Source organism: Pempheris klunzingeri, chromosome 17, assembly GCF_042242105.1.
Source record: "Pempheris klunzingeri isolate RE-2024b chromosome 17, fPemKlu1.hap1, whole genome shotgun sequence".
NCBI lineage: Eukaryota > Metazoa > Chordata > Actinopteri > Acropomatiformes > Pempheridae > Pempheris > Pempheris klunzingeri.
Genome location: NC_092028.1, coordinates 8,332,255 through 8,353,042, shown reverse-complemented (window position 1 = coordinate 8,353,042; position 20,788 = coordinate 8,332,255). Strand labels below are relative to the sequence as shown.

General features: G+C 40.7%; 1 protein-coding gene across 1 annotated transcript; it reads left to right on the top strand.

The window, feature by feature from the left end:
• The first annotated feature begins 3,073 nt into the window (after nucleotides 1-3,073).
• LOC139217290 (dual specificity protein phosphatase 3-like) lies at nucleotides 3,074-8,209 on the top strand. Its single transcript, XM_070848614.1, has 3 exons — nucleotides 3,074-3,195; nucleotides 6,712-6,944; nucleotides 7,894-8,209. Exons 1-3 carry the CDS (start codon nucleotides 3,074-3,076, stop codon nucleotides 8,100-8,102), a joined length of 564 nt encoding a protein of 187 aa, XP_070704715.1. The 3' UTR covers nucleotides 8,103-8,209.
• The last annotated feature ends 12,579 nt before the right edge of the window (nucleotides 8,210-20,788 follow it).

Below are 20,788 nucleotides of genomic sequence, written 5' to 3'. Positions count from 1 at the left end.
AATAAAGTGTGACGTCCATCTCACCCCCACCCTCAGACACTGCTATCACAGATACAGTTCATAAACGGAGCTCTAGCATCTTTTTATTACATTATAGTAAGTACATTTGTTCAAACTTTGTACATCTGTAAATATGCATAATTAATGTACAGTGGGTACAGAAAGTATTCAGACCCCTTCACTTTTTCCACATTTTGTTATGTTACAGCCTTATTCCAAAATGGATTAAATTCTTTTTTTTCCTCATCAATCTACACACAATACCCCATAATGACAAAGTGAAAAAAGTTTTTTAGAAATTTTTGCAAATGTATTAAAAAATAAAAAACTGAAATATCACATGTACATAAGTATTCACACCCTTTACTATGACACTCAAAACTGAGCTCAGGTGCATCCTGTTTCCACTGATCGTCCTTGAGATGTTTCTACAACTTGACTGGAGTCCACCTGTGGTAAATTCAATTGATTGGACTTGATTTGGAAAGGCACACACCTGTCTATATAAGGTCCCACAGCTGACGGTGCATGTCAGAGCAGAAACCAAGCCATGAAGTCAAAGGAATTGTCTGTAGACCTCCAAGACAGGATTGTATCGAGGCACAGATCTGGGGAAGGGTACAGAAAACTTTCTGCAGCATTGAAGGTCCCGAAGAGCACAGTGGCCTCCATCATTCGTAAATGGAAGAAGTTCAGAACCACCAGGACTCTTCCTAGAGCTGGCCACCCGTCCAAACTGAGCAATCGGGGGAGAAGGGCCTTGGTCAGGGAGGTGACCAAGAACCCGATGGTCACTCTGACAGAGCTCCAGCTTTACTCTGAGGAAATGGGTGAAGCATGGTGGTGGCAGCATCATGCTGTGGGGATGTTTTTCAGCAGCAGGAACTGGGAGACTAGTCAGGATAGAGGGAAAGATGAATGCAGCAAAGTACAGAGACATCCTGGATGAAAACCTGCTCTAGAGCGCTCAGGACCTCAGACTGGGGCGACGGTTCACCTTCCAACAGGACAATGACCCGAAGCACACAGCCAAGATAACGAAGGAGTGGCTTCAGGACAAGTCTGTGAATGTCCTTGAGTGGTCCAGCCAGAGCCCAGTTGAACCCCATTGAACATCTCTGGAAAGACCTGAAAATAGCTGTGCAGCAACGCTCCCCATCTAACCTGACAGAGCTTGAGAGGATCTGCAGAGAAGAATGGGAAAAACACCCCAAATGCAGGTGTGCCAAGCTTGTAGCATCATACCCAAGAAGACATGAGGCTGTAATCGCTGCCAAAGGTGCCTCAACAAAGTACTGAATAAAGGGTGTGAATACTTATGTACATATGATATTTCAGTTTTTTATTTTTAATACGTTTGCAAAAGTTTCTAAAAAACTTTTTTCACTTTGTCATTATGGGGTATTGTGTGTAGATTGATGAGGAAAAAAAAGAATTTAATCCATTTTGGAATAAGGCTGTAACATAACAAAATGTGGAAAAAGTGAAGGGGTCTGAATACTTTCCGTACCCACTGTACCTGGTTTATCTGGTTAAAACACTTGTAGTGCACACTAGATTATTAGTAGGGAAGGAAACCACCTACTTACGATCATCATCAAAAAGTGTGTCAGCAGCAAGACACATTAACTACAAGTTTTAAAATTTATCAAAATGTGAAAATAGTACAACATGCCACATGGGGCTTTTTAGCTAGCAAAGACGCTGAATACTGAAAGTGTGTTCAGACAGAAAGAGAAGTGAATTATCGCTTTACATCATCCACATACATCTGACCACAGTACCAGCTGTACAGATGTGTCTCTGACTGAACTCAGAAACCCACCAGAAACTCCAGCTGTTTAGTTTTTCCTCTCATGTCTGTACGTTTATCGGTAAGATGGTCAGTGCAATGGTCAAAATACATTATTTCAACCAACTTTATAATGAAATAACATTGCCTGGTGCCGCTTTAAGTAAATCTGATCTAGTCTAATCTAGCTAGAAATATCTAGCTAGCTGGCTACAATTATGAGGGAGCTCTGTTTCCCCATTGGAATGGTTTCAGTCTGTCTCAGTCTGCCTGTGGTACACTGTCCAGATTGACAGTTGTTACCGGCAAACTGGGACAGTTTGACATCAAATTTAAAAAAAATAATAATATGAATGTAATTTTAAAAAAAATCGGCTTCACTATTACATTCCATAACAAAATATATAACAACTACAAACTATCCATCTGTTTTTTTATTTATTATTATCATTTTTAAAACCTTAACATCAGCCTAATGCAATGCTGTCTGACCATCATCATCATCACTGTTCACTGCAAGGCTGTTGAATATGGCGTGCCATGTCCCCGGAAGCTAGATTTCTTAATGATGGACTAACGATGATGATGAGCTCTGTGTTGGTTTTTAGGAGGCTCTGATGGAAGAATATACATGTAAAGATAAATATAATGTAACACAACTGTCCCATTCTACCAGTTTATTATTTATCTATATAGTTATATAGTTTATATTTATATAGCTCCAATTGATAACAGCGTTATGTCAACATGCTTTACTTAAAGAGCAGGTCTAGACCAAACTCTTTAATAAGACAGAGACCCAATGATTGAGGAATTCAACATTAAGGATTCAAGAATCCCCACATGAGCAGCATCAGATATTATATTGAGCAACAGTGGCAGGAAGAACTCCCCTTTAACAGGAAGAAACCTTGAACAGAACCAGGATCAGAGGGAGGGGGGGCAAACAGCAACCAAAGTACTGACAGCAACTATAGCACTGACAGTAGGAATATGACTAATAATGAGCAACATGGTAACAGTGACAAACATGACAATAGTTAATATCTGAATAATAACAGCACTCTGCTTGGTTCCTCTTTCTCTACCTCTCTGATCGCTCTGGGACCCCGTGGGTGGGCACCAGTGATCCGGGCCCCCTAAAGTCTCCGGGCCGGCCCTGCTGAGGTGTCAGAGCAGTGAGCAGCTCCCGGAGAGGAGCAGCCTTCCTTCCGTCGGTCCCGGTAAACCGACACCTGGCCGCCACATTGAGGAATGAAGACCAGACCCCCCCGGCAGGACATGTCGAGCTTCGAGGTGACTCTGCAGCAGCTCAACGATCTGCTGACGGACGAGAGCGGCTTCTACAGCTGGCCGACCAAACACTTCCACGAGGTTTACCCGCGGATCTACGTGGGCAATGCGTGAGTCACTGTTGTGATCATTTGGCTTTTCCCACGTGAAGATGTTTTATGGCAGTGAACGTGTCGCCAGTTCAGGTCAGACACCATAAAGCCTTTTTTGGGTTTGTTTATTTTGCCTTCTAATAAAAATAAGTAATGGAATATTATAATATTTATTAATTATTTAGCAAAGCGATGATACATTCGTGTTATTCTATAATTGCAACATTATGGGGTTATAATTAACCACAAATTATGAAGATATAGATATAGACATAGATATAGATACAGATATAGATATAGAAGAATAGATCAGCATTAGGTGCATTGTGTCTGCTTAGGATAAGATCACAGGATGCATGTGTGCTTTAGAATAATCTCGAAGTATTCTACATTATGGAATATGAATGCCATGGCTCACAGTAAGGACAAGAGCAACTCACTTTTTTTCTTTTTCTTTTACTGTAGGTTATATCTCAAATAGAGACAGACAGAGATGTCAGAGAGATGAGGAGAGGAATCATGAGGGTTCTATCAGACAGGATCTTGTTAAATTTTTGAAGAGGTGGAGGAATTTTATGGAAAAAAAAAAAAGAAGAAGAAGAAGAAGAAGGGAAAATGGAGCAGAGACAGAGGCAGGCAGAGCTGCCAGGGATGGAGGAGGTTGAAAACAGGCTGTGTGCTTAACCTGTACGTCTCCTGTTCAGTTAAAATGTCCACATGTTCTCCACATTTCAGTCTCTAAGATGATCATTGCTGACTTCTCTGTGTGTTTGCAGACACTGTGAGTGTGTGCCAGTTTGGAGGGAACACACACTGTACTGTATCTATTTACTGTAACAGAAGAGGATGCAGTGTTCCACTTGTTCATTTTTTCACCATATACAGTTAAGCTACATCCATATGTTTGATGTTTTATAAACTCAAAGTGTGGAGGTGGAGAAAGAAGTGTCTATTTGGGAGGCAGACAATATGAAGTTGCATTCTGGGAAATGTAGAATCCAAGGTTTTTGGCCCATAGTAAGGACTTAAAGTCAGGATTTCTGCTACTTTGATTGATTTTTTGTCTGTTTATTGTGAGTTTGCCATCTTCATGGATATGCAGTGGAGTAGGTCTCCCCTGTAGGTGACTTATGTGTTAGAAAAATAGTTCAACATTTTAGGAAATGTACTTATTTGTCTCCTTGTTGAGATTTAGATGAGAGGATAGATACACGGTGGTCTGTGCGTAAATATGGAGTGAACACCAGCAGCCAGTCACCTCAGCACAAAGGCTGGAAACAGCAGCCTGGCTGTGCCTAAAGGAAACAAAGTCAGTAAACATGCAGCTGAAGCCAGGAGCTGGTTATCTTAACTCAGCTTAACGTGTCCTTTTTACACTTCAGTTTTTGGACCAATTCAAACAAACAAGATGCAAAATATTCTGCTCATTTTTAAGTTCATTCTTGTATTTGGAGGTCCTGGAACAGGTCTACGTGGTTTAATGTTCAGAAACATTATTGTTCTCATATCAGACATGGCTGCTGCAGCTGTTTTCAGCCTCTGTCTGAACGCCCTGTTTTGGAAGATCAGAACTGTTTGCGTGCTTCGTTCTCGCCATCGACATCTTTGTGTTCTAAGGAGCCGGCGTTAGTTTTCACACAAGCTCACTTAAAGATGGAGCAGGAGAAAAAGAGAGGGAATGGTCTTTTCTTAGAGTCTTAGGGTTTGTAGACCCACCAGAGACACATTTATGGTGAGAAGACATAAAAAAGGGCATTTTGCATAAAATGGGACCTTTAATTTGTGAGGTGCTGGTAGATGGATCTGTTACCTTTGGACAGAGCCAAACTTACTGATTCCCTATTTCCTAATCTTTATGCTAAGTTAGCAAGCTGCCGGCTTAAACTTTTTATTTGTCATCCACACATGTGAGTGGTATCCCTGGTAAACCAGCAGACTTGACCGCAAAAGCACAACACTGACACAGACGAGTACCATTGAAAGTTAGTCAGACAGGCAAGGGATCAGCCACTGAAGGCAGACTGATGAGTGTCACCTAAGGTCCAAGAATCAAGCAAAACAGGAAGAAAGAAAACAGGAGCCCGACACCAAACACACTAATCAATCTGGCAAGAACCAAGTGAAAATGGACTAGTATATACTGAGGGACTAATGAGGGAAGGAGCTGCAGGTGAGGAGATGGGCAGGGGAAAACCAGATGAAACTGTACACTAATGCACTGCCTACTACGCACTCAAACAGTATTGTTCACAGCCAGTGTATGCCATTACCAGCACACTTATACCCAAGCAATACATTTTCACAGCATCACGTGACTGTATTGGTGACAGCATTACCAGTCTGAGCACCGTTGATGCCTCTTAGCAGCCACGGTGTGGTGCTAGAACTGTCTGCAGCACACATCAAACGCATCTGGGCATTTCTAGCATACACAAAATACAGATTCTATGCAGCACATACTCCACTGGACGTCATACACAGCGCGAATAGTCTATTGGTATGTGACTCCAAACACAGGCTAAGTGATATGGCAAGAAAACAAGTTATTTCCTAACTAGTTTTTAAGTAACCATAATGTATGCTAGATTACCAGTAAGGCTTGAAGGCAGCTTATAATAAAACACAATGAACAACATCAAAAAGGGCTGTTTATGATCCTGCAATATGTCATACAGTACAGGACAGCATGATGTATGAAAAAAGAATATGCGTTAGTAATGTTAAAATCCTGTCTCAGATGCTAACAACACTGACCTTTTGTTTGAATGACATGTAGAGCACACTGGGAGTTAGAGATCTTGCACATGAGACCATTTTAATTGATCACAGCTCGTCCTGACTTATGGAGCAGTCTGTGGGGGAGCACAAGTAAATAATGCCTTCTAAATATTAAATGGTCTGATCTCAAAGCTTTAAAACAGAAACTCTTAGATGGATTTTTCCAGCACAGTGACTCATGGCGGTGTATTTCAGGAGAGCAAACCTCTCCAGTGCCTCCCTCCTAAAGGAGCCGTAATGGACAGAGCAGTGTGGTCTGTTATACTGGAGCAAATGTCCTCGCAAATATAGGCTGGAACACACAATTGAATCGACACACACACACACACACACACACACACACACATCGCTCTCTCTGAGTAGATGTTTTTTTTTTTTTTAATGTTTCAGCCTGAAAGTTTTTTTTTCTTCATGGAGGCGTGATGTTGCATTCAATATTAGCACCAGGGTGCATCGACTCTATTTTTAGCTCTCAACATCTAAAAGGCAGGCGGTGCCAACTGGTGCAGCAGTCCCAGAGGTTCACAGTGAGAACCACTGCAGTGTGTTTGTGTGACAGAACGATACCCACAAACTGACAGTGTTTCTTAAAGCTTAAAACTGGCAAAGAGAAGAAAATTACAACATATGTGCAGGTGGAAGTTTAGTTCAAAAGCTAAACTGACTGTATTTAGCCTGATATCACACTCAGTATTCTTAGTATGTCTGAAATAAGCTCCATGGTGTGTTTTTGTTTCGCTTGCCAAACTGATGCAGCTTTGCGGCGATGAACGTGATGCGTCTCAAGCGGCTGGGCATCACCCACGTCCTCAACGCTGCGGAGGGAAACTCCTACATGCACGTCAACACCAACGCTGAGTTCTACGCTGGCACAGGCATCATCTACCATGGCGTGCAGGCCAGCGACACAGATCACTTCGACATCAGCGTTTACTTTGAAGAGGCGGCAGACTTCATAGAAAAGGCACTGGCATACAAAAATGGAAAAGGTCAGAGGGTGAAGTAGCTGAAATCCTGGTTCTCAACTCATATATTGGTATGTTAAATACCACTTTGGCAAAATACAGGAACAGTATTGTACCTGTATCCTAATGCTTACCACTTTTTGAGTATGTCGCATGTTGAGAATAGTGAACTATACTCCAAAAAGTCAGCATGCAGAGAAACAAACCTCGCATCTGATTGTGCTGAGAACAGCTATTTTCAATGGAAAAGCTCTCATGATCCCACTTTGCGCTCCGTGCCCAGCACCAAACAGCAGACAGACAAAGTTAGAGGCTAGCTGGGGAAGATAGTGGAATATTTAGCAGCAAGAGTTGGTGGAGACTAAAAAAGAAACAAAAACTTTGATTTGTAAGAAACATGGTTTCAAACTAATACTAATGTTCCTGAGTGTCTGCTTGGCATGTGTTTGTATAGACATTAGACAACACTTTATAAGGTGATAACTGTTGCATTTTCATCTTGCTTTATTATCAGTTTGGCTACATTGGAGTGAAAATAAAAACTCTGATAAACCTGATATACAGTACCTGCATACCACTAACAGTCAGAATTAGCAGCTAGATGGTGCAAATGGATGAAATCAAAGCTTTGCTGAAAATAGGGTGAATATTATTTCTATTATATATTTTTTTTTTTACTAGTTTTTAACGGTGAAATAATGTGACAAAAATAAAAGAGTGAAGACCAGAAACATACAATGAATGAATTTTGGTTTCAAATTAATGCTAGTATTCCTCCATGTCTGCTAAAACCAATAGATAGTCACTGGCGTGCTAATATTTATGCCGTAACAACTTTAAAAGATGATAATGTGACAATGTGTTAGGAGCTTTTTCCACTGCTCCTGAAGGGGCCAAAAATAATAAATGACTGTCATGTCAAATGTAGTATTATAGATACCACTGTGAAAGCTGCTTTTCTTGTCTCCTGCAGGTAAAGTGTACGTTCATTGCAGGGAGGGCTACAGCCGCTCGCCCACCTTAGTCATAGCCTACCTGATGCTCCGCCAAAACATGGACGTCCACGCCGCTCTGGCCACGGTGCGGCACCATAGAGAGATCGGACCCAACGACGGCTTCCTCCGACAGCTCTGTCGGCTAAACCAGAGGCAGGCTGCTGAGGGGAACTTCTGGAACAAATGAGGCAGACGAGAAAGCACATAGACTGTAAGGGAGAGGGAGGAAAAAAAAGCACACTTAACTGCACTTCACTGTCTGTCACTTGTTCTCTGGCTTTAACCTGCCGCAGATCTGTGGGGGAATATTTTAGAAGTGAGTAGTGGGAAATGAATGACATTTTCTCTCAGACTAAGGCTGACAGCACTGAGTGTATGTACAGTACAAAATAATACATCTGACAAGTGTTGACTCGTACATATTGTATTTTAATTGTGCTCAGACTAACACTGGTGATACCAACGTGCTGATCATACAATGTAATGTGTAAATCCAGCTGCATTCACTAAGTGTATTTACATACTGGCCCTTTTATTCGGAATATTAGATTTACCTTGTAAGCATGTTTGACATGTCCTGTATAGTTTGGTGTGTTTTCCTGCTGCTCACTCTTCCAGAGGACAATATCAGAGTATAAAGGGAACGTTAATATGCTTCCAAATACAGTCATTGTGGGAACATGTGATGGTGTAACTGATGTGATGCTGCCCCCCCCCCCTCCACCTCTCTGCATTCTGCCCTTCGTCTTGACCTCACTCCTGCAAACACTGCCAAATCAGTCCCAGCCACTCCCAGAGGGGATTTTAAAGGGACACTGGGATTTCTCATATTGAATCCGATTTTCAGGGTACTAGAGAATTACTGATTACTTTTTGTCTTTTGTACCTAGAGTGTTTTAGAAAACTGCACAATCTTTTACCCCTATTGCACTCACATCTAGAAACCTGCCTTAGAAGCATGTTAGCTTTTATGGTGCTTTATAGGAAGTCTTGACACTATTTCATACTGCAAATTTTAATTGTGAAAGTAAACTGGTCTGATATTATTGGAACAGCAAAGCAAACAAGGAATAGTTTGGCATTTTTTGTCAATATATTATTTGCTTTTTTGCCAAGAGGTAGCTGAGAAGATTGATACCACTTCTAGGAACATGCAAACATACAACCAGCAGTTAGCTTAGCTTAGCTTAGCACAAAGACTGGAAACAGGAGGGAGCAGCTAGCCTGGCTCTGTCCAATGTAACAAAATCTGCCTGCCAGCACTGGTAAAGCTGTGCAGGTCTTTATCCACAGCTCGGCTAACCAGTAAGCTGGTTCATAATTACTGCTCAGAAATGAGACCATGTGGCACCCATCTTCTCCCTCAACTCTCAGAACGCAAACAAGTATATTTCCCAAAATGTCAGACTATTCCTTTATTGTCAAGTTTTGGAGACGTGTTTCACGTTCTTACATCAAGCAGCTCTTGACAGTTCGTCCTACACACATGCCCTGTTGGGTTGCTGAGGGTATATGACCTGTGGCCTTTAAGCCAAATGGTCCAGTTAGGTGGAAACCGAGCCACTAAAGTCTCTGATTGTAATTTAAACACTGCCACCATATGAGATACGTTCACCAGTAACTTAAACATTATTGGATAACTTCTCAGTCAACACCTTTTGCACATTTGTGTGTTTACATGCAGTTTTATATTGTACAGCAGCATGCTTTGTAATATACACGTGAGCCAAAGTCTTGTTTCTATTCCTTTGTTAGCACAGCTATGTATATTTGTTAAGTCCTTGTGTGCAGTATTGAGTGTGCATTAAGTGTCACCATGTGCATTACTGAGCCTGTAACTTGTGAATCATCATGTGCATTACTGAGTAGGATGTGATGTAATTGCTTTCATTGAGCCTCACAGGTTATGAGACCACTTATATATGAAGTGCACTTTATCTAATGACACTCGTGATTGTTGTCGCTCTCTTTTCATACGTTCAATAATAAACCGAAGATGACGTAGCTGCTTTTCTTGTCCTAAGAGGTCCTTACAACAATCCTGTTACAACAAAAATGGCCGACACTGACCCTTGGAAACATGTCAGGCAAGATATGAACTATTTTAGTAATGATTTTGAAATGAATAAAGGTCGCAACAAATCATGAATTCAACTAAAGCTGAAATACTCTGCTAAGCTAGGGTTGTTACCTTTGTAGTAACACTGGACCGTTTTTATTTCCTCGCCTGGGTTTAGCTGCTATCTTATAGGTAAACTAAATTACTGTGAAAATAGTTTATCAGAATTGAAATATTTCAACTACAGGTCACAGCTAGGTAAATTTAGCTTTAGTCAGGACTATCTCACCACCTGAACTGGATTTGGCTCGATCGTGTAGTTGACAGTTTGGATTCTGTTGCAGCTGCACATTTCTTTGAAATGATACATTTGTATGGCATAAAAAAATGAAATAGATAAAACAGGCCAGATTCTGGTCTACACTAAGTTTTCACTTAACATGTAGTTACTGCTGATGGTAGGCTGCTGTTTAGTGCTCTGTTTGTCCTGTAGAGGGAGCAGGAGGACTACTGTGGTTGTACCAACACTAAGATCACCAATTCAAACTGCATCACAATATTATAAGAATATGAATTAAAATTTAGACTGATGCACCTTTAAATCACATTAAACTGCATATAAAAAAATGACGTACACTTAAAAGGGGTAGTCATTTTATAAATGATCTATTCATAAAGTTGTATAATATCCTCTGTGGCAAGTCTGACATAATAGTAATAGTAATACTAAATCACCTGGGAAGCCTTTATTTAAACATATTCTGCAATAGTTTTACAGGCCTTGAAAACATATTTTCTCAATCAGCTTTGTCCAATGAGGGAACAGGTCCTACATGAACGCACCATTTCCAGCCAAAACACGACATCACGTACCTCTGTGCACCAATCACAGCCGGTATAAAACACCCTGACTGTGCCACATTTGAATCAACACGTGTTGGCAGTTGTGAGGTCGTTGCTTCTGTGTTCAGGTCACTGTCAATTAAATCTGACCAAGACACACGTAGTCCTGATGAAGCTGAATGATTCCTGAGAGTTCAAATGTGGTAACTGTGAGTGTTTTTGAGTCTATTGTACACGGTGTAAAATCAGCTCTCAACTGTGATCACTGTGTGGAAGCCATTTCTTTCATGTATCACAGCCTTCATATCCTCAACAAGCAGTACATACATCAGAATCATCAAATGAATCTGTATGTTTACTGTACGTTCTTTTAAAGAATCATTTCCATTCCATTTATCATCTCCATCATACCGGATCTAGATTATATTACCAAGAAAAAAATTTGACTTTAAGATTGCAGTATAATTCATTCATTTCAGATTTTTCTTCCATGCTAAAATGAAATGCAAAGCTACCAAGCTGTCAGTATCCTCAACATGTAGATGATTCACCATCAACACAAAGCAAACATCACTCACTAATGCTCATCCACCCCTGTTTCTTCCTTTTGCTTCCCCCTAAATCCCTATCATCCTGCCAGTGGCCTTAGCTTTCCTCTCTTATTAAATGTGTGTGTGTGTGTGCTCGCGTGTGCATTCCACAGGTTTTGGAGGTTAAGCTCCATGGCGGGGGCCCTCTTGTTCTCCGAAGTCTCCTTTTTCTGTCTCTTTTGTCCTCCCATCTGTTTTCATACATGCTCCCTCTCTCTCTCCCTCTCTCCCTCTCTCCCTCTCTCTCTTTCTCCCCCTCTGTGTGTCTCTGTCCTGGTCTGACACATGGAGTTGACGCAAGGACATGTCTTTTAGGAGAGGAGGGTAACTCTCTTACATAACACCAGTGTGCATGAATGAATCCATGGGGGTGGGGCAGCCATGTGTTCAAGTGTGTATGTGTGGGGGAGTGTTGTGGGGGAGTCAGGTGGTGTGTAGTGAAATGTGACAGCACCATGTAGATCCTCAGTATTTGAAACAAGTTATTTCTAACTGCTGCTGTGGATCCATTTTTAGCCTCTTACTGACCCCACCAGTCCTTACAAACCCCTGCCGTGCAGCCAAACAACATTCAAACCAACAAAATACCAAACCATACCAAATACGGCAGCTTGAAGTTTGGAAAATCTGCATTAAATCACCTGCAGAATATTTCCATTTGATGCAGTGATGTAGGCATTAGAAGCATAGAATACTGGGTGTGAATATTTCACTCTGCACAAACTCTGACATTTAATAAAAAGGTGGAACAAGCTGATGAAGATTATATCATAGTGTCTAACGTGAAGGTTAACATGCCAAGAACAACAATATCACTTGATGTTTAGCAGATAATGCTTGCTATGTATCTTAGTTTAGCACTGTTAGCATGCTAACATGAGCTAATCAGCACAAACAGCTTGTTGTTAGTTTTGAAGATATTTGGCTGATTCATGGTTTGGCTAATAGGTTGATTGCCATGATACTTCTCCCTGTGGAGAATCAACCTATTAGCTATGGAATCTAGCCGCTAGCTCGGCCAAATTGCATGAAGCATGAATGATTCGCAGAAATTCTCAACTCTCGCATTCTCGTCCACCCGTGCTCCATCTGTGTCGTACATTTAGAAAGCCAAATGGAACCATATGAAAACACCAGTTGAAATGTGATGTCTTACATCTTGGCCTTCGTCATTATATAGCATATGTCTGTAATCATGCCATTATTTTGTATAGTTGAATGTTCTGGGAAATATCTTGTGCTTTCTTGCAGAGGGCTGCATGAGAGGAGTGGTTGAAAAGAAGCTACTGCTAGGAGTTGGTGAGCTTAGCAGAAAGCTTGGCTCTAGATACATATTGTTTGTCTAATTAATACACACACAAAAGTGTAAAAACCAAATATCACGGTTCTGGACCGTGTCTTGGCTGAGTGCATTGATTTCCTAGAGTCTTGCCATCTATGAGGTTGCCAGGCAGTTTAGTCAGTGAGCTTAGAATCTGGCTTGCTGCTTTCCCTGGTTCTTTGTGCTAAGATATCCTGCTGCTGACATTAGTGTCATATGTACCGTACAAATATGAGAACTGTAGCAATCTTCTCATGCAACTCTGCAAGAGAGAGAATAAGCTTATTAGCCAAGATGCCAAACTATTCCTTTACGGGAAAACTGGAGGTTTCATGGTTGACAAAAAAACAACATAGGGGCCTAAATATTTAGTGTTTCAATGGATAATAGAGTTTGTCCCAACATGGATCTGACTTCAGAAAATATTGATGGATTTTTTTTCTTCAACCAACTCCAGTGTACTACATGATAAAGTACTTCAAACAGCAAGATGTGTTTATGAATCAGATACAAGCATGTGCCCAAAAAGTGAACACATGCTTTTCTTTGAATTCGCAAATCAAAATGATAAGGAATGTCATATGAGCATCATCAAAATGCACTGGACTATTTTTAGAGCCTTGCTAGAAGCACTTTTCCTTTAGTTGAGGGGAAAAATCTGTAATGGATGTCCTGGTCTGTCAATCCGTGTCTGTGTAAGAGGGCTTGTGTCTCTCTCTCTCTCTCATACAGGCACACACACACACACACACACACACACACACACACACACACACACACACACACACACACACACGCACACACACGCCATCCATGCCAGTCTGCAGCGTGCCTGCTCTGTACCAGCTGTGCCCCGCTGTGTTTTTTGTGCGGAAACCAGGGGTGGAGGGGATGTGGGAGGGGCTGCGAATGACTTTGGATTGGTGGAGACCAAAGCTGCTCATTGTTACATCATCTCCTCCACAACAACCCCTAAAACAAATTTGACATCGACTGCCTTTCATAAGTCCCAGAGTTTGTAATAATTTAGTAGTCTGTTTCCAAATTTAGCAAAAGTGCACCATAGACGGTGCATACACAGTGTAATTACAGTGAGCACTGTGTTCACTATGTCCACACAGATGAAGAAAATACATTTGGAATTTAGATTCATTATTCATCAAAAAATTGGAACTGGATTTGTCTTCAATATAGAATTAAATGTCATGTTGCCATATTAAATGTGTTTAATAAAGTCAGTTTAGGTATGTTATATCGTGCCTGGTTTAACAACTTGATTTGTCATTTACAAACATTACTGGGAGATTTTATCGTACGACCCCGACAGCAGCATGCAGGATTACTTGTGTCAGCTGACAGTAATCTGAAGTACTGAGACGGGCCAAAGTTTAGCTACCAGCAGATGACAAATTAGTTCATAAAACGTTATTGCATCTAATTGTTTAGCTTGCTTCTTCATTCTGATTTGTCTGATGAATGGAAATGATAGAAATGGTGTATGACTGGGAAAGGAGTCATGGGATATGGCCCCTCATATTATCTGTTTGTAATTGCACCTTTAACCGAATTTGAGAGATGCTGGACCTGCTAACTTCTCTTAGACTTTCTGATGTGCTCAGACGTGGGGCTGTTGTTACTGTAGTCTTCTCTGTAGAAACTGGTATTGCAGTGACTGTACATTATGTAACTCCTGCAAAAACCCCAGAGGGGCATTCATCACAGAGAGGTATATATGGAACATGCTGTATTAATTAATACTTTAAACATCCCAGTAATACAAACTTGAAATACTTGGAATATTTCAATGACTACCTGATGAATTGCCATGTTTTTTAAAGCCAGAGATCCATGGTCCCCCGAGGGTGAATCCTAATGACTTTAATGATCACTTAACTTTTCATCTTGTGCCATCATCAGGTCAGCATTGACATCAACATGACCACACACCTGCAAAACTAATAACATTACTAATGTTTAAAAACAGCAAACTATGTATTGTGATTCTAAGCACGTTAGCCTTCTGAACATTTAGCTCAAATCACCAATGTGCAGCTGGTAATAGATACTATTAGGTAATAGTGCACAATCTATCCTAGTTGACATTGTAGTGATATACCTCATTCTGATCAATGACCAACATCAATGGACATTCAGGGAATCTGTGGATCTGGGAGTCTCCGGGAGTCAAGAGCAGTTCCAGCTTCGTCCTGTTGACAGTCCAGACTTTAGGGTCTGGGGAGGAAGTGGCCAAAGGTCAGTAGGGGCACATTGCTCTGTGATGACAGATGTGGATGTGTTGGAGCTCTGTGCAGGGCTGCTGCCAACATCCACGACCTGTGTATTCATAGCAGAGGTGTACTCCAGGATCCAGGCTCACAGGTCATTATCACTGCTGAAAGCTGTTGTAGTGGCAGGGCAGCTGTCACCAGCCTGGATAGCACCGTCCTCCTCAGCCTCGCCGACCTGTGCTGGTCGCTGCTCGTTGTTTGCCAGGATGCCAGTCATATTAGTCATCCTCGCAGTCGTTTATGAGCAGAGGTGACATTTGATGACTCTCCCTTCTGCTGAGTGACGGTGTCTCCATCCATCATTTTCAGTTGAATCCATTTGCAGAACTCAATGTCTCCAGCTGACAGGGGAATGGGTGACACCTATCCCATGTGGAGGGGAGAAATATCAGAAACATTTTAGTCATCGCTGTCATGTCCAGTAAAACATTCAAACACAATCCAACAGGTTGGAACTAACGAAATTTCCATTGTACTGTGTAATAGGTCACTAACAGTCTAGGTAAAAGGAACATGACAACACAAGCGGATATGGAAAAGGTTTTTCACTAGCTAGCTAACATTAGGAAGACTAGCTACCATACATTCCAAGGCTAACTAATGTTAATGTTAGCACATGCAATATTGGACAAAATAGTTAGACCAAAAATCAAAAACATGTTTTTTGATGCCACCAATGAGAATGGCTTGCTTGGCCATGTAGTAAAAAAGTTTCTGGTTGGTTAGGTTCTGGGTTATATGGCCTACTAAATATGCACAATGGTGGTCATCCAATCGTGCCTCTGGCCAGCTGGGCTGCTGATTGGCTCGTTTGACAATGATAACACTGCCATGGCTCAAAAACATATAATATAATTATTAATAATTGACCATGTTTATAGCTGGAGGTGTCCTGTCAGTAGTTTTACAGACGTCTGTTTTACAGCAGTAGTCTACGGGGAAAGTGCTATTTGGGCTGAAGGGGACTTTCCGATGCAATACCGTGAGCGGCCACTGGGAAAAATTGGAAGCAAGGCTGAGTAGCAGTCCAGTATTCATTTCTTTCAATGAATCCATGCAGCCATTCCAGCGAGCCAGCATATAAAATACTAGAGCCGTGACCCACCCATTTGGGACAGGGCCATAATTAGCAGCCTGTTTTTAGCCTGGAATGACACGCCAAAATGTCTGCTGTGAAAAGGGCCTGTTACGTAATAAAGTCACATAAGGGTACCAACCTGCCCTTGGCTCTGATGTGGTTTTTGTTTAGTTACATTTGGCCGTGTGTGTGTGTGTGTTTTAGGTGTTATTCAGCAGTATTTTAGTGCAGCTGCACGAGTACCGGAAGAGACAACTGGACAAAGTCAACCATCACATAGGCTCCAACCACCGTACTGCTGCTGTTTAAACACCCTGCTGAGTTTGCCTCCTCACTGTAAAGGGATAGGTTCACATTTAGTGAGCACCACTGCTCATTATCATGCTCCAACAGGTTTGATGATGATGATCAGTGTTGTTGTGTTATCTTGTTACTGCTGCTAATATTAACAATAATAATGTTAATAATCTTTATCACTTCCAGAAAGATGGCAGATTCTCGTTAGAAGATGTCTTGTACAGATTCGCGTGATTTCTTTTTCAATATTTCTACAAATTAATGTTCTTAAGCATTTTTGTGTTAAAAGTTCTGCATTGTTATCGATGATAAAGTACGACTGTTCATTTATTTTCAGGTTTTGTGGAGAGCCTTTTTTTTTTTTGGTGTAGCATTCAACAAAATTAACCATAAGGGCAATGCAAAGATCAGCCCACACAAAATATAACATCCACGTATCCAACTGAAACCGCCATGGCTCCACAGCCGGGTCTCTCATCCATTCATTCACAACTGCTGAGTGAAAACCTCTCAGCTTTTTCAGTGCAACAAATAAAAAACTCATAATCATATAAACACGAGACGATCTCTCATTCTTCATCGTAGTGGGTGTGTGCTTTTGTGTTGGGTAACTCCTGACTGTCTAACACTGAGCTGTGGCTCATATTTTCACCACCCTTTCTCTGTCATTCTTGTGCAACTAGCTGGCTAACTTTAGCAATAAGTTTGCCTTGCCTTGTTTAAGACCCTGGTCGCGTGCACAGATCGCACACAGGTAGGCAGTTATGTAGTTACACAAGCAGGTCGGCAAGCCGGGCTTTTTAGAGGCCTGTGACAGCCATGGTTACAGGATTTTTTTCTTCTTCTGTCAAACCCTTTCGTTCATTGGTTGCTGTCAGGTTGCCTCTAAAATAATTTGCATACCCTGCCTTTAAGATGTGCAGCATTTATAAAAAAAAAAAAAGCTAATCAGTGTCAGTCAAAGTATATGTTCCCAACGTATATTTTTTGGCTTCTAAATTTGAAAAAAAATGTCATTCTCATGCAACTGGATAAAGACAATGTAGGCAAAGTAATATCAAATAACTTTATGATGTTGAAAATTAATGTCACATAGCCACAAATACAAACAGCTTTGAGCAACTGAGATGCCATTCTCTGATTGTGCCATGAATGATTTGTCACAGAAAACAAGACAAACAACAACCCTGCCCACTGCAAACCCACAACCAGCATTAGAAAATACACCATCGAGCTCTCGTCTGGGGCGCTCCCACCCATCTCTCGTTCAGCTTTACATTCAAAACTGTGCTGTGCCAAAAGATTATGGCTGCTTCGCAATAGCCTACTGCTTGTGCAGGGCCTCACATGATGCCTCACAGATACGGTAATCAGGGTCGGGCTGTGTGCTACTGCATAAAGTCACTGTGAAGGGGAGCTGCAGGGAGCAACCAACAAAAACAAGAGAGGACATTGTCATCATAGGAATAGTGGTCTGGGACTTGGGGACTTGTTCAAGGCACAATTTCCTGGCCTCTATGAAAGTACACTGGACAAAAATACAAGTGTCTAATTGCAATTTTGCACTTGTGGAGCTTAAAAGGCTTGAAGAGGGTGATGATTTCCTTGGAGGGGCCGCACAGGGGCAGGAACACCATGTGTGATGTATTCTTATAGCTGTAATTAGAATTCAAATTTAAGTTTCGTTTGGCCAAACTACTCAAAGCACTCCAACTCTTGTCTTGATGAAGCATCAGTCCTCTCTTGGTTTGTCAGGGCAGAACACATGTAGGCCAACAGAAAGAATAAATATCTTCCAGCTGATGATAAATGCTCAATGCATGGCTTCATATTTCATGCTGTCAATTCTTTATGGACATAACTAAGCAGTGCCGTCACTGTTTTTCTTTTTCTCTAGAGCCACAACATGGTCAATATGCTGTATCTTATACCCTGAACAGATCCTGTAAGCATTTTTTTTTTTACCAAATTCACCCACTTTTGAGAGTTCTTTTTTCCTTCTGGGGTATGTTTGAGGGACTCCGTACTAAACTGTCCTGACAAAAACGATTCACGCCACCAACTTTTGTACAAAAATTTGGGGTCACGTTTTAATCTTCCTGAGACCACTGTTGGATCCTGTTCCGTAGTTTGCCAAGCACTGGTGATTTTCCCTTGCTTGAGACCGATCACTCCCCCTCCTTTACTCTGGCACATAGCAGTACAATGAGGTATGAATAGTTGTATAATTTTGCTTTTTTTGGTTTCTATTTTGTTATTTTTTTGTTTGTATACTCTTTCCTTTTTGTATGATGAGGCTTTTTTTTTTTTTTTTCATCCAAAGCAATATTCTTGTCACAACACTGAAATTATTATATGGCAGATTTATACATCACAAGATAAGCCCTGGTCTAAGGTCAAATGAATTTACCTCAATCTTAAGTCTGAGATCAGGACGAACATGCTGGTTTTTTTTTTTGTTTTTTTGACCCAGATCAGGGGAATGAACAAATACCCAGCTTCATGAGTGATACAGCCCAAGCAACTGTGGAAAACAGGATTCAGGTTCAATTACTTTCAGTTCAACTAATTGGAAAATGGATTTTGGCATGAACTTGCTTACAATAACATTTTTCATTAAAACAGTAACCTTTTAATTGTACTGAAGTAGAAACAATACTGTATGCATCCATAGCCATATCTTTGAGATGTACTGGAGGGTGGGGGTAGTCTGAGCAGGGAGGGATTTTCTCACCCCAGATTTATATTATAAGGTTATGGTTTGCTATCTGAAATTATTTTTGCTAGACCTTTTACTTATTAATGAAATTGTACCAGTGCTTTTCTGCCTTTTCCACTTTTAATATTATTCCTTTTAAATATATTGCAGGGAGGATATTGCAGTTTCTTAGAAATCGAAGAAATGAAAAAAAATCTATCCTGGTGTGGAAGATGCTTTTTTTTTTACAAAGTGAAACCAATCATTTTTGTCCCTAAAAAAAGTATTTAGTTACACTGTACTCAAAAGGTAAGAAAATGAAGCGTAACATCAAACCCTTGTCCCCAAACCAACAATTTTCTTACAGTCCTAACAAAACGTGTAATAATTGTAAAATGATTGAGTGAAACTACACTTTGAATGTGTTCTGTTACATTAGCTGTGGTTTCTTTAAAGGAAACATACCTCCTTTTGTGGGACTTTGGCGCATTGGTCCTACCCAATATGAGAGTAGGGACAAACATGGAACAGGTGTTTGAGAAAAGCAATGTGCATGCTGCGCCAACAATATGTGCACTCGTTTTATAGGTGACTGTCATTATTCTGAGAAGCCCTGTGGCTGACGGGACAGAACAAATATTATTTTAGAGCCAAAACATCTTCAACAAGTATGAGTGTTTGAAAATCATGTGCAGAAATATCAGTTGTAATTATAATTCAGTTGCATCTTGAGGTAATACAAGATGTGAGGATACCCCTGCTGCTAATTCGCTGGTTAGTGTGTTAGCTGTGGCTCCGCTAACGGCCAAGTGAAGCTAGATTAAAGAGAACTCATGCCTTGGAGAAAAATGATGATAACATTTGCTTCATTAAGATGATTTAAGGCAAAAGGAAATATGCACTAGAGTTCGTTTCCAGTGTCTCGGCCTATCACAGGCAGCGGTGGTGGTAACTGACAAAAAAAGGCGGGAAAACCAAAAAAATACAGATGTCAAAACTTGGGAATTTGTTTTAAGGAATTTCTGAAAAATCTGCAGCATGAATCCATGCAAACACAAAGTTTGTGACGCTTAAAGGTCATACTTTGAATAAAGCCAGTCACCTATAATTATGTGGCATATATTACAGTGCTAGCATACACGCTAGGGAGCTAGCTCTGGTGATAATGTGACCAATTGGACCAATTCCTAAAAAAATTTGTTTCATAGTGTTATTATGAATATGTAACACATTTCATCACAGATTATAACACCAGAATAAGGCAACTAAAATGTTTAAATGCTAAAACTGATTGCATAACCTGGAAACTGATTAGCAGGCTGTTTGAAACATCTACATATATATTCAATCAGATAAACTGAAGGTGATTCAAACCCAAGCCCTTGGGTGATGTTTGAGCACTATCTACCACTGCACCAATGATGGTCTGAAAGTGCATATACAGCCGTTTTCTCACAGTAAAGCATCAACACAGATAGACAGACATTCACTTACCAAGAAAATCAGATGCAAAGTAAAAACGACGTAAAAGAATCATCATAAAATAACAGCATTTTTTTTCTCGATTCAAAACAAAGTCACTTCATGTCTTGCTTTACATCGCTCTGGGTTTTTCAGTCCTCACACCACAAGTCTTTTATAAACATACTATATATCAAAAAAAAAAATCATCAGTAGCAGTCTGTCACACGATCAAGGT